The following is a 17,739-nucleotide window of genomic DNA, read 5'->3' on the forward strand; positions in this document are numbered from 1 at the left end:
TACATTTGAACCTTGACTGCAGCAAGCAGTTGCTGGAATGACTCAAATGAGCTGCAGGGCACACCTGCACAAGGTTCCTGCTCACAGTTGCAGCAGTCCACAATCGGGCATTCCACAAACCATTGCAGTCATGCAGAGTAGTCTTAAAACTTTTGACATATGTGGTAGTATCAGGCCAAAGTAAAATACGAACAACAAGAAATCAAACCTCTTCACGACCATTACATGAAAGTGTGATATGGCCCTACTGAAATTCATTGGAAGCCAACACAACTCACCAATTCCCGCTACAGAGGTTAATAAAAACTCAAGCTATATTGGAACAACAGGAATGAAACAAGCTGACGTGCCCAACTTCAACCTTGCAGCAGCCATAGAAACTAAACTTAGGCCATCGTGCATGGCTAGGAAAGTAGCCTGAAGCACAAACCACTGGAGTTTCACACAAGAAAAGCATGCTTTATGCACAGTGCAGAAGCATGGGGGATCACATAATGCAATGCCAGTTCACTGCGTCATGCACGCACATCTCTTGGGAAGCTAAAGCAAGTAGCTTCATAGACAAAGGTGGAATTGGCATAATGTTGCACACCATGATATGTGCGCAAACACCGAGGAAGAAAATTATAACACAGAGACTTACCAAGAATTCATCTCTGATGAAGTACTTTGCTCGAATGACTTCAGGGTCTTCTCCCGTTTCAATAACAGCTGGAAAAAAGAAAAAGAAAGGTGAATCTTGGCAATCATCAGAATCTTTACGGTGGCCTGCTTTACAATAAAAGGCACCTTCTATGCTTAGAGGCAGTTAAGACACAAAGCTAGCATAAATTACAATGGATTCTTCATGTTGGTCAGCTACAGCAACCCCAAGTCACAATGATATATGAAATGCAATAGGGGAGGGCCCTGAATAGTCAGACCACAAAAACAATTCTTCAAGATGCTCAGTACAAGGACACTCCATCTCTATAAGAATGGCCCCCCCCAGAGGCTTCAAAAGTGCTTAGCAGATGGGATGAGTGATGGGGCAGGGAAGCAGTTGCTTGGCAGAACATTTGCAGTGACGGTGAGATCTGTATGGGGCAACCACCACCCCTGCTCACCCACTTCAAATGCCATGGGTCCACAGAGACAAGAACTTAAGCTGAATACATGATTAGTTCCTCATGTTAGACTTTTTCAGCAGCAGTGTTAACAGGGCAGGTTAGGGCTAACACTACAAATCCTTTATACTAGCAATAGAAGATCGTCTCAGTGACCTCAATAGGCAGGTAAAAAGCCTGTCGAATGGTGATGCTGCCAATGTTGCTTTAATACTTTTAGCTATGCCACAGCTAGCATTATGTCTAGATGCTTACCATGGTAGTTTTCAACCTATACAATTGTTTGTATACTTAAATTCATGTGTGAATGCATATCATACCCACAATGGGCTGTTTACACAAACTTAAAGAAGCACTGACAAAATTTTCTGTCATGTTCTTATTTCTTGATTGGATAGCTGCTGACTCGGTACTTCTGCAATGGAGTCTTAATTCCTTGAAAGCGCAACAAATACACTAACATTTAATATGAATAGCTCAAAGGACATGACAAGGGCAGTGCAGCTTGGGATGTGAAAAAGAAGACTATCCCATCACTGAAACCTGATGTGGCAGTCTCACAGTACCAAAGCCAGGTACACATACACAAGCGCTATGATCGTGCTGTAGAAAGCTAAGTCCATTTAGAACACAGTAGGGCAAGAGGAAAAAATGGGTTGCCCTACATTTCCAAAAGAACCACGCAGTCGTAAAGGCCAATTTGGCAGCTTTCTGTGACACAGTCATTGTATGGTCTTCAACCATTGCATTGAGCTGACTGGCATGCTACTAAGTTGTGATGCTGCATGACCACTGCCTCTGCTTTCAGCAATGTGAAAAGCCTCCTTTTCCCCATCCAAAGCTGCACTGCATTTGGCACATGTTTTGAATGCATTGCATAAAAAATTACAATTATTTGCAGAGCTCTCAAGAATTTGAAGCTTCATACCGTAATTATGGAGTTTACAGCTGCCTTAAAAATATGGGATAAAATCTTTTTGTCAGTACTGCAACCTCCCCTTCGTATGTGTATCTTCATATCACTAGTAAGTGCATAGCAGTTGCCCCCCCCCCCCCCCCACACACACACACATTCGGTGCAATAAGAAAGAAGAGGGAGGGGCACACACAGGTATACTACACCATGAAGTGCTTAAAAATAAAATAAAAATTGGGCCACCATAGCTTTTAATGCTCCATTAAAAGTAAGGAATACTTAATCTAAAGCAGCCAGCACTTTTTAAAACATTTTGTGACAAAAGAAATGAAATCGTTTGTGTAGTTTGTGTAGATTGGGCCAGGCTGGCACAATCTGCAAAACGCATCGATTGTTAAATTACAAACTTTAGTGCTTATATTAACACATTAAAAAGCTGAAAGCAGAAATGCGGTACACATTTGTAGCACTATACAATATGCTACCTGAGAGCTAATGCACTCCCTGTCATCTTTACAAACTTCTTTCCATAATCACATGCGAGGCGACTCAAAATGCTTAGAACAGGCGGATATCAGCATTTTACTGCAGGATCAGTTAAAAGCTGGAAACCAGGTTTACAATGTCCCTGTGTCTGCCCATCCATCCTTTCAGTTGCGCCAACAGCCATCATCGTCAAGTCATCGCTGTCCCCACTGATTCCTCTGTAGCAATGTGCACCTGCAAGCTGGACAAGCTAAGCATAGCATTATTGCACAGCTCTGGCATTTCCTGCAAGGAGTTGCATTACACAGACCCTAAGAATGCCCATGCATATATTTCAGAGGCCACAACAGGTAGTAGTGGATTAGGATGGTGTGAGCATTGCAAAGAAATGGTTTTTGAAAAGATGTCGGTGTCTGCAACGACAGCTTGCTGCTATTGCAGTAAATGAGCTCCTAGCCTTAGGAATTGCTGCAATCAGCCAATTTCCTCTTATACAAATGCAGTGCTTGTGGGCTTGAGCGAACAACTCTGTTACCATTCAGGTACACATTTCTGATGGTGATAGTGCTCATGAAAGTCAAGGCTGACAGATTTTGCTGTGGTCCTGTTCGCTTTTGAAATTGAAGTAAAGGCGATGGAATGCTCTTGATAGCACTGTGTCACTCAAATTCTTCTTCTAAGAGGTGAGGAATGTATAGTCATACATTTTTTTTACACTTCTACAGAAAATTTTTCGGTAGATATGTTTTGTGTCTTCAGTTCATAACTTAATCAGTGGCGTGCAAGTGTGCAAACAACAAATGCACAAGCTCACTGGGAAATAGGAATTAAAAGTTTATTGCCATCTTTTTATCCCAACACACTCTTGCTAATGTTAAACATGCCATGGTTTGCTACATCCAAAATATACCATTATGATTGCTTGGGAATGTTGCAGATTACAACATGCAATGAAGTGGCTCATTTCATGCCCCTTTCAATATAGCAGCATGAAGGACAACACAAAAGCAGTTAATAAATGTACCACCATTCAAGCAAAGGTTAAGGTGGGCTCTCAGTTTCCTTCCAACTCATGGGACCTTGCTACTGGCACTGTGTTGAGCATGGTTTATCTTCGTGCTGTGGCTCTGGCAGCATATGTTTCAATGGCTGACATATTTGTCTACTTAATGGTGGAATATGTGCTAATTCAATGCCCCTTAAGGTGCAACTGAGATGTGTTAACCCACAATTCAAAAGGATTTCAAGGTGATGCCACATCCCGAATGGACAGGGCGCATTATGGACCAGAGTACGCTCGCCACTAAAACTTGCGTTTTCCTTTCTGCCAAAAGATGAAAAGCAAAGGTCAAGTAGAGAGACAACAATAAAAACCGTGAAGAGTGAGATACAGGAATGTTGTTGCTGTAATGGCATGACGTTACAGATAAAAACAGAAAGGTCCTGTTCAATTAGGAGAACCGTCACTTCTGTGTTGACAGTGGCATGTTTCCTGTGATAACTGAAATGAAGAGACCTGAAACTGTTCAATAAAAAGACTTTCTAATGCATTTTTTATTGATGTGAAATTTCAAAAACAAATAATTCACTTATTTGCTCCAATATTCTTAGTAGCTTTTGGAATTATCTACTACCCATGAAAGCTGCTTTTAGGAAGGCAAGGCTGGCGTATACTATTTTGCAGACTTCCGGAACAATAGCTTTTTGTGGATTGCAGGACCTACGTGGCGTATTACATACCATGACAAAGACAAGGTCAAACATGTGGGCGCCTTTAGACTTATGGAAGGGTGACAAAGGAGCAGCCATAATGAAATAGATTATCTAACGCAACCTGCTTCCAACAGCTTCCAATGGTAACATATCCTTCCAACTTTTTCATTCATTCTGTGCTAAAATTGCTTTCTATAAATGAAGAAATAAAGATAAACTTTACTAAATTGCTCATCAAAACCTTATTGCCTAAATGTGTGACCTCACAAATTCAAAATTTTTATTCTCGTATTTGGGCCATTTTGGCTTCAAATAAGTTCTTAAAACTTGCTATTAGGTTGAGCCTTTGGTTCCTTCAGAATGCCCTGTAATACTTCATCAATGAAAAATAGTCCGCTTAGATTGATGCAAATGCTACCCAAATCCACAACGTCTTTCAAGAGAGACAGTCGGGAACTTCAGGGCAGCACCACCCACCAGATTTTATTTTTTCGTTTTTCCTGCCTCACTAAGTCTCCTACCTCACAGTAGAAAAGGATTTTTTGTCATTCATGAAGCATGATTAGTGCGCTAGCACAGCTTAATTTAGGCTTTTTTTTTTCATTGTACCTGTAAGAACTATCCACTTGATATAAAATCTAATTAATAAAATTATGTGCCCTAACCATCTTTTTTAAATTATATAGATGTGGAAAACATTAAAATCTTACTCTACAAGTACATCAATTCAAAAGGTGCAGGAAGATGACAGCATAAAGCTTGCCCAGAAGTTTAAAGGAGAGGGAAGCAAGGACCATTTGTACAAGCTTGCCTTGTTAGAATGAGAATAAAATCAAGCCAAGCAGTTCCTTTACAGAGAACACCTACCAGTAAAATAAATGTTAAATATACAGGGGAAGTAGGGGCTGCACTTTCTGGTGCAACCATAATAAAAGCTCAGACAGAACTACTATAGGATGGTGCACTTGCATTGATGCCAAGAAACAAGCGCAGAGTAGCTGCTGAAAAATGCTGGACAGAATTGCTAATCTTTTGGCTCATCTGCACTCTAGCACTCAGTTGACCCAACAGCAACTCCTGTTCTGCATTTTGACCAAGACATCCAAAGGCAGACTAGGCAAGGCATCCGATATACTTTCACAGAAGTTTCCTAATGAAAAAATTGACTGCAATCCTGAGGACGTTCAAAGAATGTGCTCAGGCCCAACAAATGAACTACATTAGAAAATTTAAGGCTCATGCAGGGTTGGATTTCATGGAGTTGTTTGGGATGGACCATTGTGAATGAATGTAAATGCAGATACATTTACATTACATTTACATTACATCTACATTACAGATAAAGGTAATGTAGATAAAGGACACGTAGCAGCAAAAAAATGGAGATGTAGAATACCATGATCAAATAATTTACACAAATTGAATGAAATAATTTGTTGCGTGAATGTTCTTACTCGCAAAGTTACACTAACGTGAATTTTGCATGAATTATATCAATTAACTCCACTTTCTTAGTTAAATTTTGACCCTCCGATTCCCCCCCCCCCCCCAATATTCATGCCCAGGAAAAAAACTAGAAAAAACTTCTTTCCCCGATCTACGATGGGAGTGGCCAAAGTCATTTTGTAGCAATTTTTGAAGCAGGTAAATTCTCATCTTGGAGCAAATTGGAGCAGACAAATTCTGATTTTGGAGCAGTCTGTAGCACATGTATTTTATTAGTGGAGCAATCTGGAGCAAGCAGATTTTAATTTAGAGCAATGATATGATTAACTAAGGTAACAGTCACAAAAGCTTGCATTCTGCAGCATTAAAGAAGTGCTAGAGAGCAGCTTAAAGGCATTTTTCATACTAATTTTGTATCAAATTCTGGTGAAGGAACTGAAGGTGTTTCCCAATATATGTGAAAAGCAAGGTTCGCGAACACCACAGTGGTTTATTCAAATACATTTCTAGGTAATGTAACAGCAACTGGTTCAAACAGATTCTGCATGTGGCTGACTTCACTTAGACTCACTAGAACCACTGCAACATATGGAGTTCGCATTGAGTGAATAAGTGTAAGGCTTTAAGTCTCCTGAATAAGATAAGGTAGCGACATTAGTCCACTCATGGCCTCTTCATTCTGAGTCCCCTCGCTGCTTGCCCTCTTGGATTGCTCTTTTTGATTGCGGCGATCGCGCTGTACCACTGCGATCACCGCAATATCAGTATTCACAATCACCATGATAGTGGGGCTCAGAGCCATGATCAAGAGCAACTGTCATGGTTCTGGTGCCACGAAAGTTGCTCAGGATTCGGGATCATTGGGGGATATCAGGATTTGTAATCAATGCGATCGGGGGTTGCAAGCCACAATCAAGAGCAACTGTCATGGCACCGGCACGAGTACAAAATGTGAGGCACGGCCGGCAACAAGCGAACGCACTTGTCTGCGCAATAACAACACCAGCACAATCATGTGACCCCATTCTACCAAAAGGAATGCATGGATAAGCCCCAGATCTCATTGCCTGTGCTCGCTCACTCTCTCAGGCGGCAAGATAAAACAATGTCACAACCTTTAGTTTTATTCAGGGGGCTTGTGTGCGGCTGTTTGCGCCCACTGGTGTCCAGAATACGTAAATTACTTTTACACAACCTCGGAAAATAAATACAAGATTAAAGCCCTACACTGTGCCAGCGTTTGTTTGCCGATGCCTGCCGGAGCCAAGGCTATTCTGATGCAGTGTGGCACAATTTTGGAGATTTTTCCCCTTTCAGTGCAATATGGCATAGCAATTTGCATATCAAAATAGCACATTTGGTGCAAAATTCCCCCACTTGCCCAATTTTCGTTTTTTCTGAGCCATCACATCTCTATTTCCCTTGCCACTATATGGAAAGAAAATCTGGAGGAAAAACAGTGGGATTGCCCTATAACCAGGGTGTCTACTAAATTGACACTTCCAAATTCCCTGAGTTTTCCAGGTTTTCCCCGAGTGCCTTCACAAAATTCCCTGAGTGACACAGAACTTTGTTTTATGTCAAGACGGGTTGACACCATGTCACCCGGTGCTGTCACTCTGTAGTAACATGTTAAAAAAAATGAATTAATCCAGTTTGAATAGTAAGGAGCAGCATTTACTTTATTCAAGAAGAAATCAGGAGGGAGGGGTTAGTAAAATTCCCAGTGAAAAAAATATCTGAAAAACATGGTAAAACTCATTGCAAATCGAGTCGAACATTCTCAAACACGAATAAAAAGGAGATGCGTACAGAAGCAAATATTTTCAAATATCCCCTTCAGTCACGAATTATGTTTGACTATGACTACATGTCTGCACATTCAAGCTGTATGTCGCAGCTTTTCGCCTGGAGAATCCCCAACAAGTTTTGTTGGAAATAAAACATTTGATTGATGATTGATTGAGAATGATACATAGATGGTGCTTGAGACTCCACTGAAAGCAAAGCGAGGTAGTAGAATGACTCTTGGAGCATTTTATGAGTCATCATAATTACAGAGTAACTAAATATTTGAATATTGTAATGTCAGTCATGATATACCGTACTTTCGCGATTCTAAGCACCCCCCGATTCTAAGCACCCCCCCTCTATTTTTGCGAGAAAATTGGGAAAAAAGCTTGCATGCGAATCTAAGCACCCCCCTATTTGTTAGGAAGAGCGCGTAGCCAAAGGCGCCAAGCACACTTGCTCACTCTGTCATCGAACGGGAGCCGTCGGAGTCCCGAAGTGGCACGGCGGCCGCGGCGCGAGTACGCCGTACAGCCGGACTGTACGGCTGTACGGCGAAAGCTGCAAAAAGCGTACCCATCAACCATCGTAAAGTGGATTCGGACGCTTGGAAGCGGTACCAAGTGGACGTTGTGGTCAAATCATTTAAGAAGTGCTCGATCACAAACCACTTCGACGGAATGGAACACGACCTCCTGTGGGATACCGAGAGCGGCGGTTCGAGCGGTGCGACGAACTCGAGTTGCAGCGATAGTGACTGAGCATCCGACACAAGCGGTGGGTTCACACTCTGCACCAATTTTTCTTTTAAATGTTTGCAAAATAAAATCTTATTTCTCGCACCCGTCTCGTCGTGAAGTCGCAGCGAAAAGAGGGAAGGGGGGGGGGTAATTCTAAATTTTTCGAATCTAAGCACCCCCCCTCACTTTGGGCATCGCGATCATGAAAAAAAGGGGGTGCTTAGAATCGAGTAAATACGGTACTTCTTCATAAAAAGGATTACATGCACAAGTTATTCATTGGTCTCAATCGTTTCAAGAAGAGAGAGAGAACAAACATTGAATCTTTCGAATCAGTGAGAAAGTTCTTTTTTCACCCAAGGCAGGTGGCCTCCTCATTCCAGGCAGCCATTGGCCCTTGCTGCTTCCCCGGCCTGGTTCACAGCTATCGCTGGTCCTCCAACTCCAGGGCCACGAGCATGGCCTCCCACGATTCTTGTTGGTCTTCTGTGCTTTTGTTTTCGGTTCTTGATTGTTGGGTTCAACAAAATTAGGACACCCCATCACCATGTGACAAAGGCTGTCCGGCGCCCCACAGGATAGGCAAAGGCATGAGAATTGGGTCAGGTGCATCCTATGCATTTTAATGCTGTGTACATTGGAGTTTGTTTGGAGATGCCATAGAGTAACTGTCTCTTCTCTGGTGAGACTGGGGTGCGGTAAGGGGTATACCCTTCTTTCAAATTTCTAATGCTGCCAGATATCCAAATATTTTTTTTTTAAAACATCCTCAGACCTTGTCGCCTTTCGGAACCTTTCTCGCAGGAAAGCCCGGCTTGTATGATCTTGAGCTGCGGTGTCTGCCACTTCGTTTCCTGCCAGTGGTTTGTGGCTAGGGGTCCAGATGACATAGGTCCCAGGAACTTGCATGCGCTTCGATATTTCTTGCAGGATTTTCAGAGCTTTCGTGGATATTATGCCTTTTCGGAAATTATGACACACGGATTGCGAGTCGAACAATATTACGGCATTTTTGGTGCATGCTTAGATGGTCAGTGCTATTGCCACCTCTTCGGTCATGTCCGAATGTCTTGCAATTGTTGTTGCAGCGGCCTTTTATTCTTTGGTATTAATTACGGTTGCTGTGAAAGCAGGTACCCTTGGATACTTAGCCGCATCCATGAATCTCGTGTTAGGGTCTGCAGACAATTTCTTGTGGAGTGCTCTTGCTCTTGCCTGTCTTCTTTCCTCATGAAAGTTTGGATGAATATTGCAGGGTACAGGCGCCATTAAGATCGAGTCTTGTATGCGTGTTGGGAGTCTAAATTTTTCGTCCGATTTCGCAGTTGCCTCCACATCGTAGCCCAGCCGAAGGAGCACTTTTCTCCTGGTGGGAATCAATTTTAGTCTTTCAATCTGGCTTGTCTTGTGCGCTTCTCTGAGTTCCTCCCACGTATTGTGCAGGCAGAGTTTAATTAATCATGCCGTAGGTACCTTTTCGAAAATTCCCAATGCAGTTTTGGTAGCTTTTCTAAACATGATGTTTAGTTTTTCAATTTCTGCATTCATCAGGGCAAGATAGAGGGTGCAATACGCGATCTGGCTTGTGATGAGCGCCTGTAGGATACGCAGCGTGTATTGTTCTTTAAGGCCGTGTCTTAGGTTTGAAACTCTCTGAATGAGGTGCGACACTTGGGTGAGCGATGTTTGAAGTTTGGGGAGGGTCGCGGCTCCTGACCCATCTTTATGTATGACAAGGCCAAGTAACGGAATCCAAGTATTTGGATTACGTTAGGTGTTATGCTTGGGTAGGGTTGCTCAAAGGCTGGAGGTCTGCCTCGATTTCTCACTTTGAGCACTAGCAGTTCTAATTTTTTGGGTGCACACTGTAATCCGCATTATTTAAGTAAAGTTCGGCGCAATGTACTGCCTCCTCTAGGGTGTTCTGTTGTTGGCCCGTAGATAGTGCTTTGGTCCATATTGTTATATCGTCTCCATAAAAGGCGTGACTGAGCCCTTCTATTTTGTTTAGTTCTTTAGGCAACTGCATCACCGTGATGTCAAAGAGCAAAGGTGAGATTACCGACCCTTGAGGCGTTCCCTTGTTCAGCATCTCAATGTTTTCGGTTCTTAGGTTACCAACCCCAATGGTGGTCATTCTGCCTGACAAGAAGTTTTGTACGTATCAAGACAATTGCTCACCAGAGGCGGTCGCCTGGAGGTTACGGAGTACCGCCTCGTGCGCCACGTTGTCAAAGGCACCCTTAAGAATGGAGCACTTTGTGATGTTTTCCCAGGTAGTCTATTAGGTCTTATTTGATTTGTAATAGCACATCTTGCATGGAAAGATGTTGCCTCAAGCTGAATATTATTTTGGGAATCAGGTCATTGTCTTCGAGTGATGAGTGAGGCGCTCATGTGTCATGTGTTCCACCAGCTTTCCTGCAGACGATGTCAAAGAAACGAGGTGGAGATTCCCTACTTGCAGCGGTTTACTGGGCTTTGGGATCATGGTGATTTTGGCATGCTTCCATGCTGCTGGGATCTCGCCCCTCTTCTAGCACTCATTCATATAATTTAGTAGATTGTTTACTGATTCCTTTTTGAGATTTCAAAGGATTTTGTTAGTGACCTTGTCTATTCCCAGCGAGGTGTTTCGAGTTAGCTTTGCCAGTGCGGCCCCAATCGCAGCATGGGAAAAGGGTCTGTCCAATTCTTGATTGGGTGTGCCTTTGTATGGCTTCGGATTACTCTTGCTTGGAGTTTTTCCTCCTGTGAGCTTATTTTTGATTTCTTCCAGTACTTGCTGCTCTGTATTTTGGTAATAGTGGAGTAACTTTGCAACGTTATGCCTCCATTATGTTTTGTTTTGCGTTGTTTGTAGAAGCAATTTGAGAATGTGCGTCTTTCTCATACTCAGCATACCTTGAAGTAGGTCACACGTTTGGTTCCAATTTTGTCTGCTAAGCTTCTCAGCATACACCTCGGCCAATTGAGTAATACAGGCAATGCGTTGCTTGAATTTCTGGTTGCGTTTCATCTTCCACCTTTTGAGAAGCCCTCTTCTGGCTTCCCATAGGTGGAGGAGGTGTGCATCAACTGCCCGTGTGTCCATTGTGAACTGAATTTCCTTGGTGTGCTTTTTGGCTTCCTTAACGACGGTGCAGAGCAAAGCTTGTATGTCTTCAATTTTACCGGCTTCGTCACTTTTCCTGAAACCGGCCCAGCCTTGATTTTTGCCTTCTTGGTTTGAATCTGTGCCTTACGGTGCAGTACATTAAATTGTATAATATGATGATCGCTACCCCAGTCCTCCTCGAGTCTGGTTTACTCTGCCCTACTGATGCCCTTGGTAAAGGTCAGATCGGGGTTGGTGTCACGAGAGACACTACTGCCCGTTCTCGTGGGCGTGTGCGGATCATTGCACAACGTCAGGTGATATTGCTGTGCAGTGTCGTGCCCATTCGCTCCCTTCTTAGTGGTTTGATGATGAGTTCCATTGCCAGATCTTGAAAGGCTGATGTCGGTGCTTTTTCCTAATGTGGATTCCCTTTCTGTTCTAATTTGTCGTCCGTGTCGGTGTTTCTGGCCTGTCTCTTGGAATCATGCATGTCGGTTCACGCCTTCTTTTGTTAATGCTTACCGTCTAGTGCGGCTCTTGTGACAAAATTCCACTGAACGTGGGTATTGAAATTGCTGATTTCTTGAAGTGCTGTTTGGATTGGTGCCAGTTGTTGAGTTATGTATGTAGCTGTTGCGTGACATGCTGGACAATTGGTCCCATTGCTTTCTGGATCACTTGCACCTCTTCCTTGGTAAATATTTCGGTGTCGCTGGATTTCGCTGTGTCACACTTCATGATGATATCTTGTTCCTTGCAGCGTTGATCGAGTTTTCTTATGAACGTTTGTTGTCTAGCTTGGCTTGAAATTCCTTCCTTTGTTTTCTCTCCATTTCTTCAACTTCCCTATTCGTGCTTTTGCCGGTCACAATACCTGCATGCGATATTCTCATTTGATAACTAGATCGCGATCTTGAGCCTGACCTGGACCTAGACTGGCTTGATCTGGATCTCGAGTTGCTACGGGATGGCCGAGGAAATTGGGTAGTAGGGAGCAAGGTGCTGCTGCTGCTACTGCTAGATGTTATTGGGTCAGGGAAGTCTGAGGGCGAGCTCAGACCCCATTCCTGCTGCTTTTCTTGTTGTGCTTGTTCCCACTTTTGCTTAACTCTGAAAGGTGGTGGCGCTGGTTCTAGCTTTTTTTTACACTCCCTCCCGGCTGTTTCATGCGGAAGTTCGCATATTTTGCAGATTGGTGTGCATTCGTGGTTTAGGGGATGTCCAATTTTACTGCAAAGATGACAGAAGTTCTGCTATGGGTGCGGACAGATGTCTTGCCTGTGCCCAATGTCACCGCAAAGTTTCCAATACTGTATAGACTTTCTATACGGTCTACATCAAAGTAACACTCCACAGACCTTAATTCTGAAAGGAATATGCAGCCTTTCAAAGAAGACCAAGGCCGAGCTTGACCTTCCAAGCATCCTTGCGTCTATGACCGTTATCTGCCCTCTGGCGCGATTTTGGACATGAGGTCTTTATTAGTGATTCCTGGCTCTAGGTCGTGTACTACACCTTCAGCAACGTATTCCGGGACAGTGATATTTGCATTAACCTTGTAAACGACTCCTCCTAGTTGAATTTCCTCGATCTTGAAGAGCACTTTGTGGGCAAGTACAGTATCTGTGCTGCTGGCTAAAATGACATTATCTTGCTTTTGCGCTTGTACTGTTGAAAGTTTGCAGTGATATCCCACTTGCTCTGCATACTGCTTGTGCTATTGCGAGCTGCGACCATTTAGAAAATTGAAGTCCTACCTGCGGTCGGTAGACAATCTTCTTTTCTTCTCTCGGTAGTTGGGGGAATCGCAGCCCTTTTTAGAATAGCCTTTTTTGATGCCTGCTGCTGCAATGGTTTCTCTTGGGGGGGGGGGGCTGTTCTGCATCCCACGCTTTCATAGCCTTGTTCTTCTCTCCTCTCGTTAACCATAGTCCTTGCTTTTCGATTGTTTTTTCACTGCTTTGGTCATAGCTATACTGTTGCTGTTTGCTCTCGTCATCCAGTTGCATCTCTTGGTGGCTTTCCATATCTGACATCAGGAAATGAGAAATGAGTCTCTTTCCGGCGGCTCGAACCACGGGGCACGTGGTTCACGAGACAAGAAGCTCCGTCACGAAGCTTGGGCACGGGAAGAAGGCGCGTGGCCAAGGCGCGTGGCACGTGGCCTCGGAGAGCAAAGCTTGGCAATCCCCCGTAGGCGTAGCTGGGGCAGCCACCACCTTGCTACCGTCAAGATGAGTAAATCTGTGAAAAATGAACTCATGGAGCCGCGGATGGTCTCTCTGAATGCCGCTTCTCGAGCTACATTGGGTTCAAGAAGGAAAAATATTTCGAGGCTACTACCAACATGCCCCACGTCAAATGTCACGTAAAACACGGTAGTGCTTCACCAAAGCGGTACTCTGTAAAGATACATATCACTCGGAAGTAAATTGGAAGAAATCTAGGCTATCAGAATGTTCAATTTACCCAAGGCTTCATGTTTGGGCTCTGTCCCTTGCTACCACAGCACAGAAATGGAAAAAATAGGTAGCGTTTACAAATGTGGATGCCGTGACTGAAGGAAATATGAGCCATTTCTATCAACTGATAGCAAGCTTATTGGTGTGATGCTTGAGCTTTGTCACATGTGAGATTCGCTCTCAACAGCTGGTAAGTCAACTTGAACTGTTCTGACATATACTCTCAGCCCGCACACAATGCCTCAGTGTTGCGTTTCACTGCTTCAAAGAGTTTATATTGGTTTGAATGAGGGACACATGCATCTAGGCGTCAACCAACTGTTTTTTGAGCTCAAGCTAATTCACCAAAGTGCCAGCACACTTCCTTTCCCGTTCACTTCTCAATGCAAAGGTCTCCTGCGTCCTCCTTCCATCGCGTGTTCGCCCCATGGACCATCTGAAGCGTACTCCTGGTCAGTTATACAGTCAACGTGCAATTTTCCGGACTCCCTAGAGTCCGCGAAAACGTCCAAAAAATAGGGCAGTTCGAAAAATTGAATGCTTTCTTTTCTTTGGCTGCCCTTAACCCTTTCGCTGTCACGGACGTACCGGTACGTTTTCGCGCTTCCCCCCACAGTGTCACTGACGTACTGGTACGTTCTCTATTGTGCGTTCAAAATTTCGCCCCTGAGCGCAAAGCTGGCACTCCTGGACTGGCCACGCCATCTGTTGACTCTTTCTACAAGTTCGTATTTTCGCCCCGACCTGTGTTAGAACATGTATTGAAGAGTACGGTGTGACTGCCACTCGCCCCTCTCTCTTCGCTGAGTGGCGCGGTGGCTCCGCCCGTTCGCTGGATCACACATGGCGCACGTGTGGTTATGAGTTCAAGGGTTGTTCTGCCATCTCCGCTGGTTTGAAGGTTTTTATTTTTCTTCTGTTGGTGTGTCTGCTATGGCGTGTCAAGTTCAGGGGCACACGGCTCCGTTGCCTCTCCGAAAAGAGTGACTCGCTTGCTGCTTTCGCTCTCTCGCCGCACCCTCGCTTTCGACTTGCAGCAGTAAACGTAAAGCTCTTCGAACTTTGTTTTAGCCTTTTTCCATCTCCCTCTGTCTTCTTGATCACGCAACGTCCCATTTCTACGTCCCATTTCTCTCTGTTGTGCGGGCGACTGAAAGCGCATCCTCCCTGCGCGCGGTTACTTTCGGATGGCTGAGCGCGCGGGACCTTCGTCTGCTCATTGAAGCAGTAGCTCAATTCCGATTCAGAATACGAGCCAAGCTCGGATTCGGACTCGGACAGAGTCTAATGCGAGGAAGAGGGTTCCGAATCGTCAGATTCGGATGTTGAACGGATTTTATAGTCAGGCTGCTGATGATGATGTTTACTAACAACAGCTGCAGAACACTGAAATGTGCATATTGCATTGACTATGTTATTTGTATACCAATCATAATCAAAAATAAATTGCTATGTTCATTCCCTGTTATGCTCGTTCCGTGAAACCAAACCGACACTGGGGGTGCGTCACGGCCAGAAAGGTCCGACAGCGAAAGGGTTAAGGGCTCAAATCGCCACAGGCACATACGAAAAGGCCTGCCAGTACACTTATTAGACATATCGGTGCTCGCGCTGTGACAGGGGATGGCGGGTGGACGCGTGTATAATTAAGGAATACATACTGTGCCCTGTGACAATTGCCCCTTCCCACGCTTGTTATGCTTCACCGCAAAACTTTCGCGTATACTTCACCGCTTAACATTCCTGTATTGAGGCGAAGCTGACTTTCGGGAACCGGCATTATGCAACGCGCCGTGCTTTCCGAGCTTCAAAGCCAATCGCGAGGACTACAGAGGCGGAGTCGGTGCAATTGCCGACAGCGGTGAATTCTTTCAATGAAAAACGTGGCGCCCAACGGCAAGAACCTTCGAAGCAGCTAGGCCCGGCGTTTGCCGCGGTGGTGGATACGGCTGCCAGCGGATCTGTGCACGAGAGCGCCGGTTCGAGGCGGCGAGGTAATTAAACCGGCGGCGGTGTGGCTTCGATTAATGCCGTTTCGGACCTGCGGTCACGGCAAAAAAGTCCGGAAAATCGGACGGCGAAGGGTTCTTGCGTCCAAAATTTCAGATGCTTTTTTACATTGACTCTATGGGGTACGTGGTGGTGTCGTGAAGCCGTCCGAATTATCGGGCGTCCGGAAAGTCGGTCGTTGAATGTACACTGGTAACTCCTCTAGACAACGACACGGCGTCAAAGACGATTCGTTACGATTCTTCTGTTACTCGAGCCAGCATTACCGTGACTTTCTTTCCCTTTCAATAAAATTACAGCCAATTTTCCCTGATAGAAGCACAAATTCCCCGAGTTTTCCCCGAGTATTTCCAGACAATGCAAAATCCCTGAGAATTCCCGGTTTGCAGACACCCTGTATAACCCTACAATATTAATAATTACATATTGGATATGGTTAGTAACACTGATCTGATCAAATTTGGTACCTTTGTTCTGTTAATCTTCAGGCTTCCATAAACACCTATTTCTTTTTTATTGGCATGCTTCCCAGGTGAGCATGCCGAATTTCCCTCAAGTTACAAATACTTTTTAATGCATTCCTGCTCTTTTCACGTTCTTTATACTTAGTAAGACAAAACATTTGACATTCAATGCACCATCAAATGGTAACATGTCAAAAGAGTAGGCTCATCATCATCATCATCATCATCATCAGAAGCAGCCTGGCTACGCCCACTGCAGGGCAAAGGTCTCTCCCATACTTCAACTACCCCGGACATGTGCTAACTGTGGCCATGTTGTCCCTGCAAACTTCCTAATCTCATCCATCCACCTAACCTTCTGCTGCCCCCTGCTACGCGTCCATTCTCTTGGAATCCAGTCCGTAACCCTTAATGTCCACCGGTTATCTTCCCTCCTCATTACATGTCCTGCCCATGCCCATTTCTTTTTCTTGATTTCAACTAAGATGTCAATAACTCGCATTTGTTCCCTCACCCAATCTGCTCTCTTCTTATCCCTTAACGTTACACCCATCATTCTTCTTTCCATAGCTCGTTGCGTCGTCTTTAATTTAAGTAGAGCCCTTTTCGTAAGCCCCCAGGTTTCTGCCCTGTAGGTGAGTACTGGTAAGACACAGCTGTTATACACTTTTCTCTTAAAGGAAAATGGCAACCTGCTGTCCATGATCTGAGAATGCCTCCCAAATGCACCCCAGCCCATTCTTATTCTCCTGATTATTTCAGTCTCATGATCCAAATCCGCGGTCACTACCTGCCCTAAGTAGATGTATTCCCTTACCACTTCCAGTGGCTAGTTACCTATTGTAAACTGCTGTTCTCTTCAGAGGCCGTTAAACATTCTTTTATTTTTCTGAAGATTAATTTTTAGACCCACCCTTCTGCTTTGCCTGTCCAGGTCAGTAAGCATGCATTGCAATTGGTCCCCTGAGTTACTAAGCTAGAAAATATCATCAGCGAATGAAAGGTTTGCTCAATTTGGAAAAGGTGCCCAGCACCACAAACAAAAAGGTGCCAGTGGTGCCAGTTATGGTGAGCTGGGCTGCACCCACCCCAAGGTTCAATGGTGTACTGCACCGTGGCGGGACCTTACATTGCACCACGTTCAATAAAGCACGGGGGGTGCAGGGTGCACCGCTGCATCTCGGGGAATCGAAGGCCTAGGTGCAGTGCACCGTTAATAGGTGCAGAAGGTGCAGAGAAACTTGGCTGAATCGAATAAACCTAAAGTCAATAATAATGAAGTCAAGACATAAGCATTACTTCAACAAGCCCAGAAGGGTGATAAAGCAGCTTCAAACGTATGGAAGGCTTTTCAAACTCATTCAAGTACTTAAAGCAGACAAGGTGAAGACGCACTTGTTATTGTAACATAGAAATGTTCCAGCTATTGCTTCTAAAAAAATATGCGCGCTGCTGCGGCAGTGGTCAGACTGAATGCTGAGCCATGTGTTAGCAACCCTGTTGGT

The 17,739-nt window shown here is 44.4% G+C and overlaps 1 protein-coding gene across 5 annotated transcripts in view; it reads right to left on the reverse strand.

Annotated features, from left to right (window-relative positions):
• The window catches only part of Galphas (G protein alpha s subunit), a 218,032-nt gene that overhangs the window by 55,600 nt on the left and 144,693 nt on the right, over window positions 1–17,739 (reverse strand). For all 5 annotated transcript variants that reach the window (XM_055061898.2, XM_055061899.2, XM_050193607.3 and 2 more), the window contains one exon: window positions 644–711. In XM_055061898.2, the coding sequence (XP_054917873.1) occupies window positions 644–711 (68 nt within the window). The remainder of the gene's footprint in view (window positions 1–643; window positions 712–17,739) is intronic.

Source organism: Dermacentor andersoni, chromosome 1 (assembly GCF_023375885.2).
Source record: "Dermacentor andersoni chromosome 1, qqDerAnde1_hic_scaffold, whole genome shotgun sequence".
NCBI lineage: Eukaryota > Metazoa > Arthropoda > Arachnida > Ixodida > Ixodidae > Dermacentor > Dermacentor andersoni.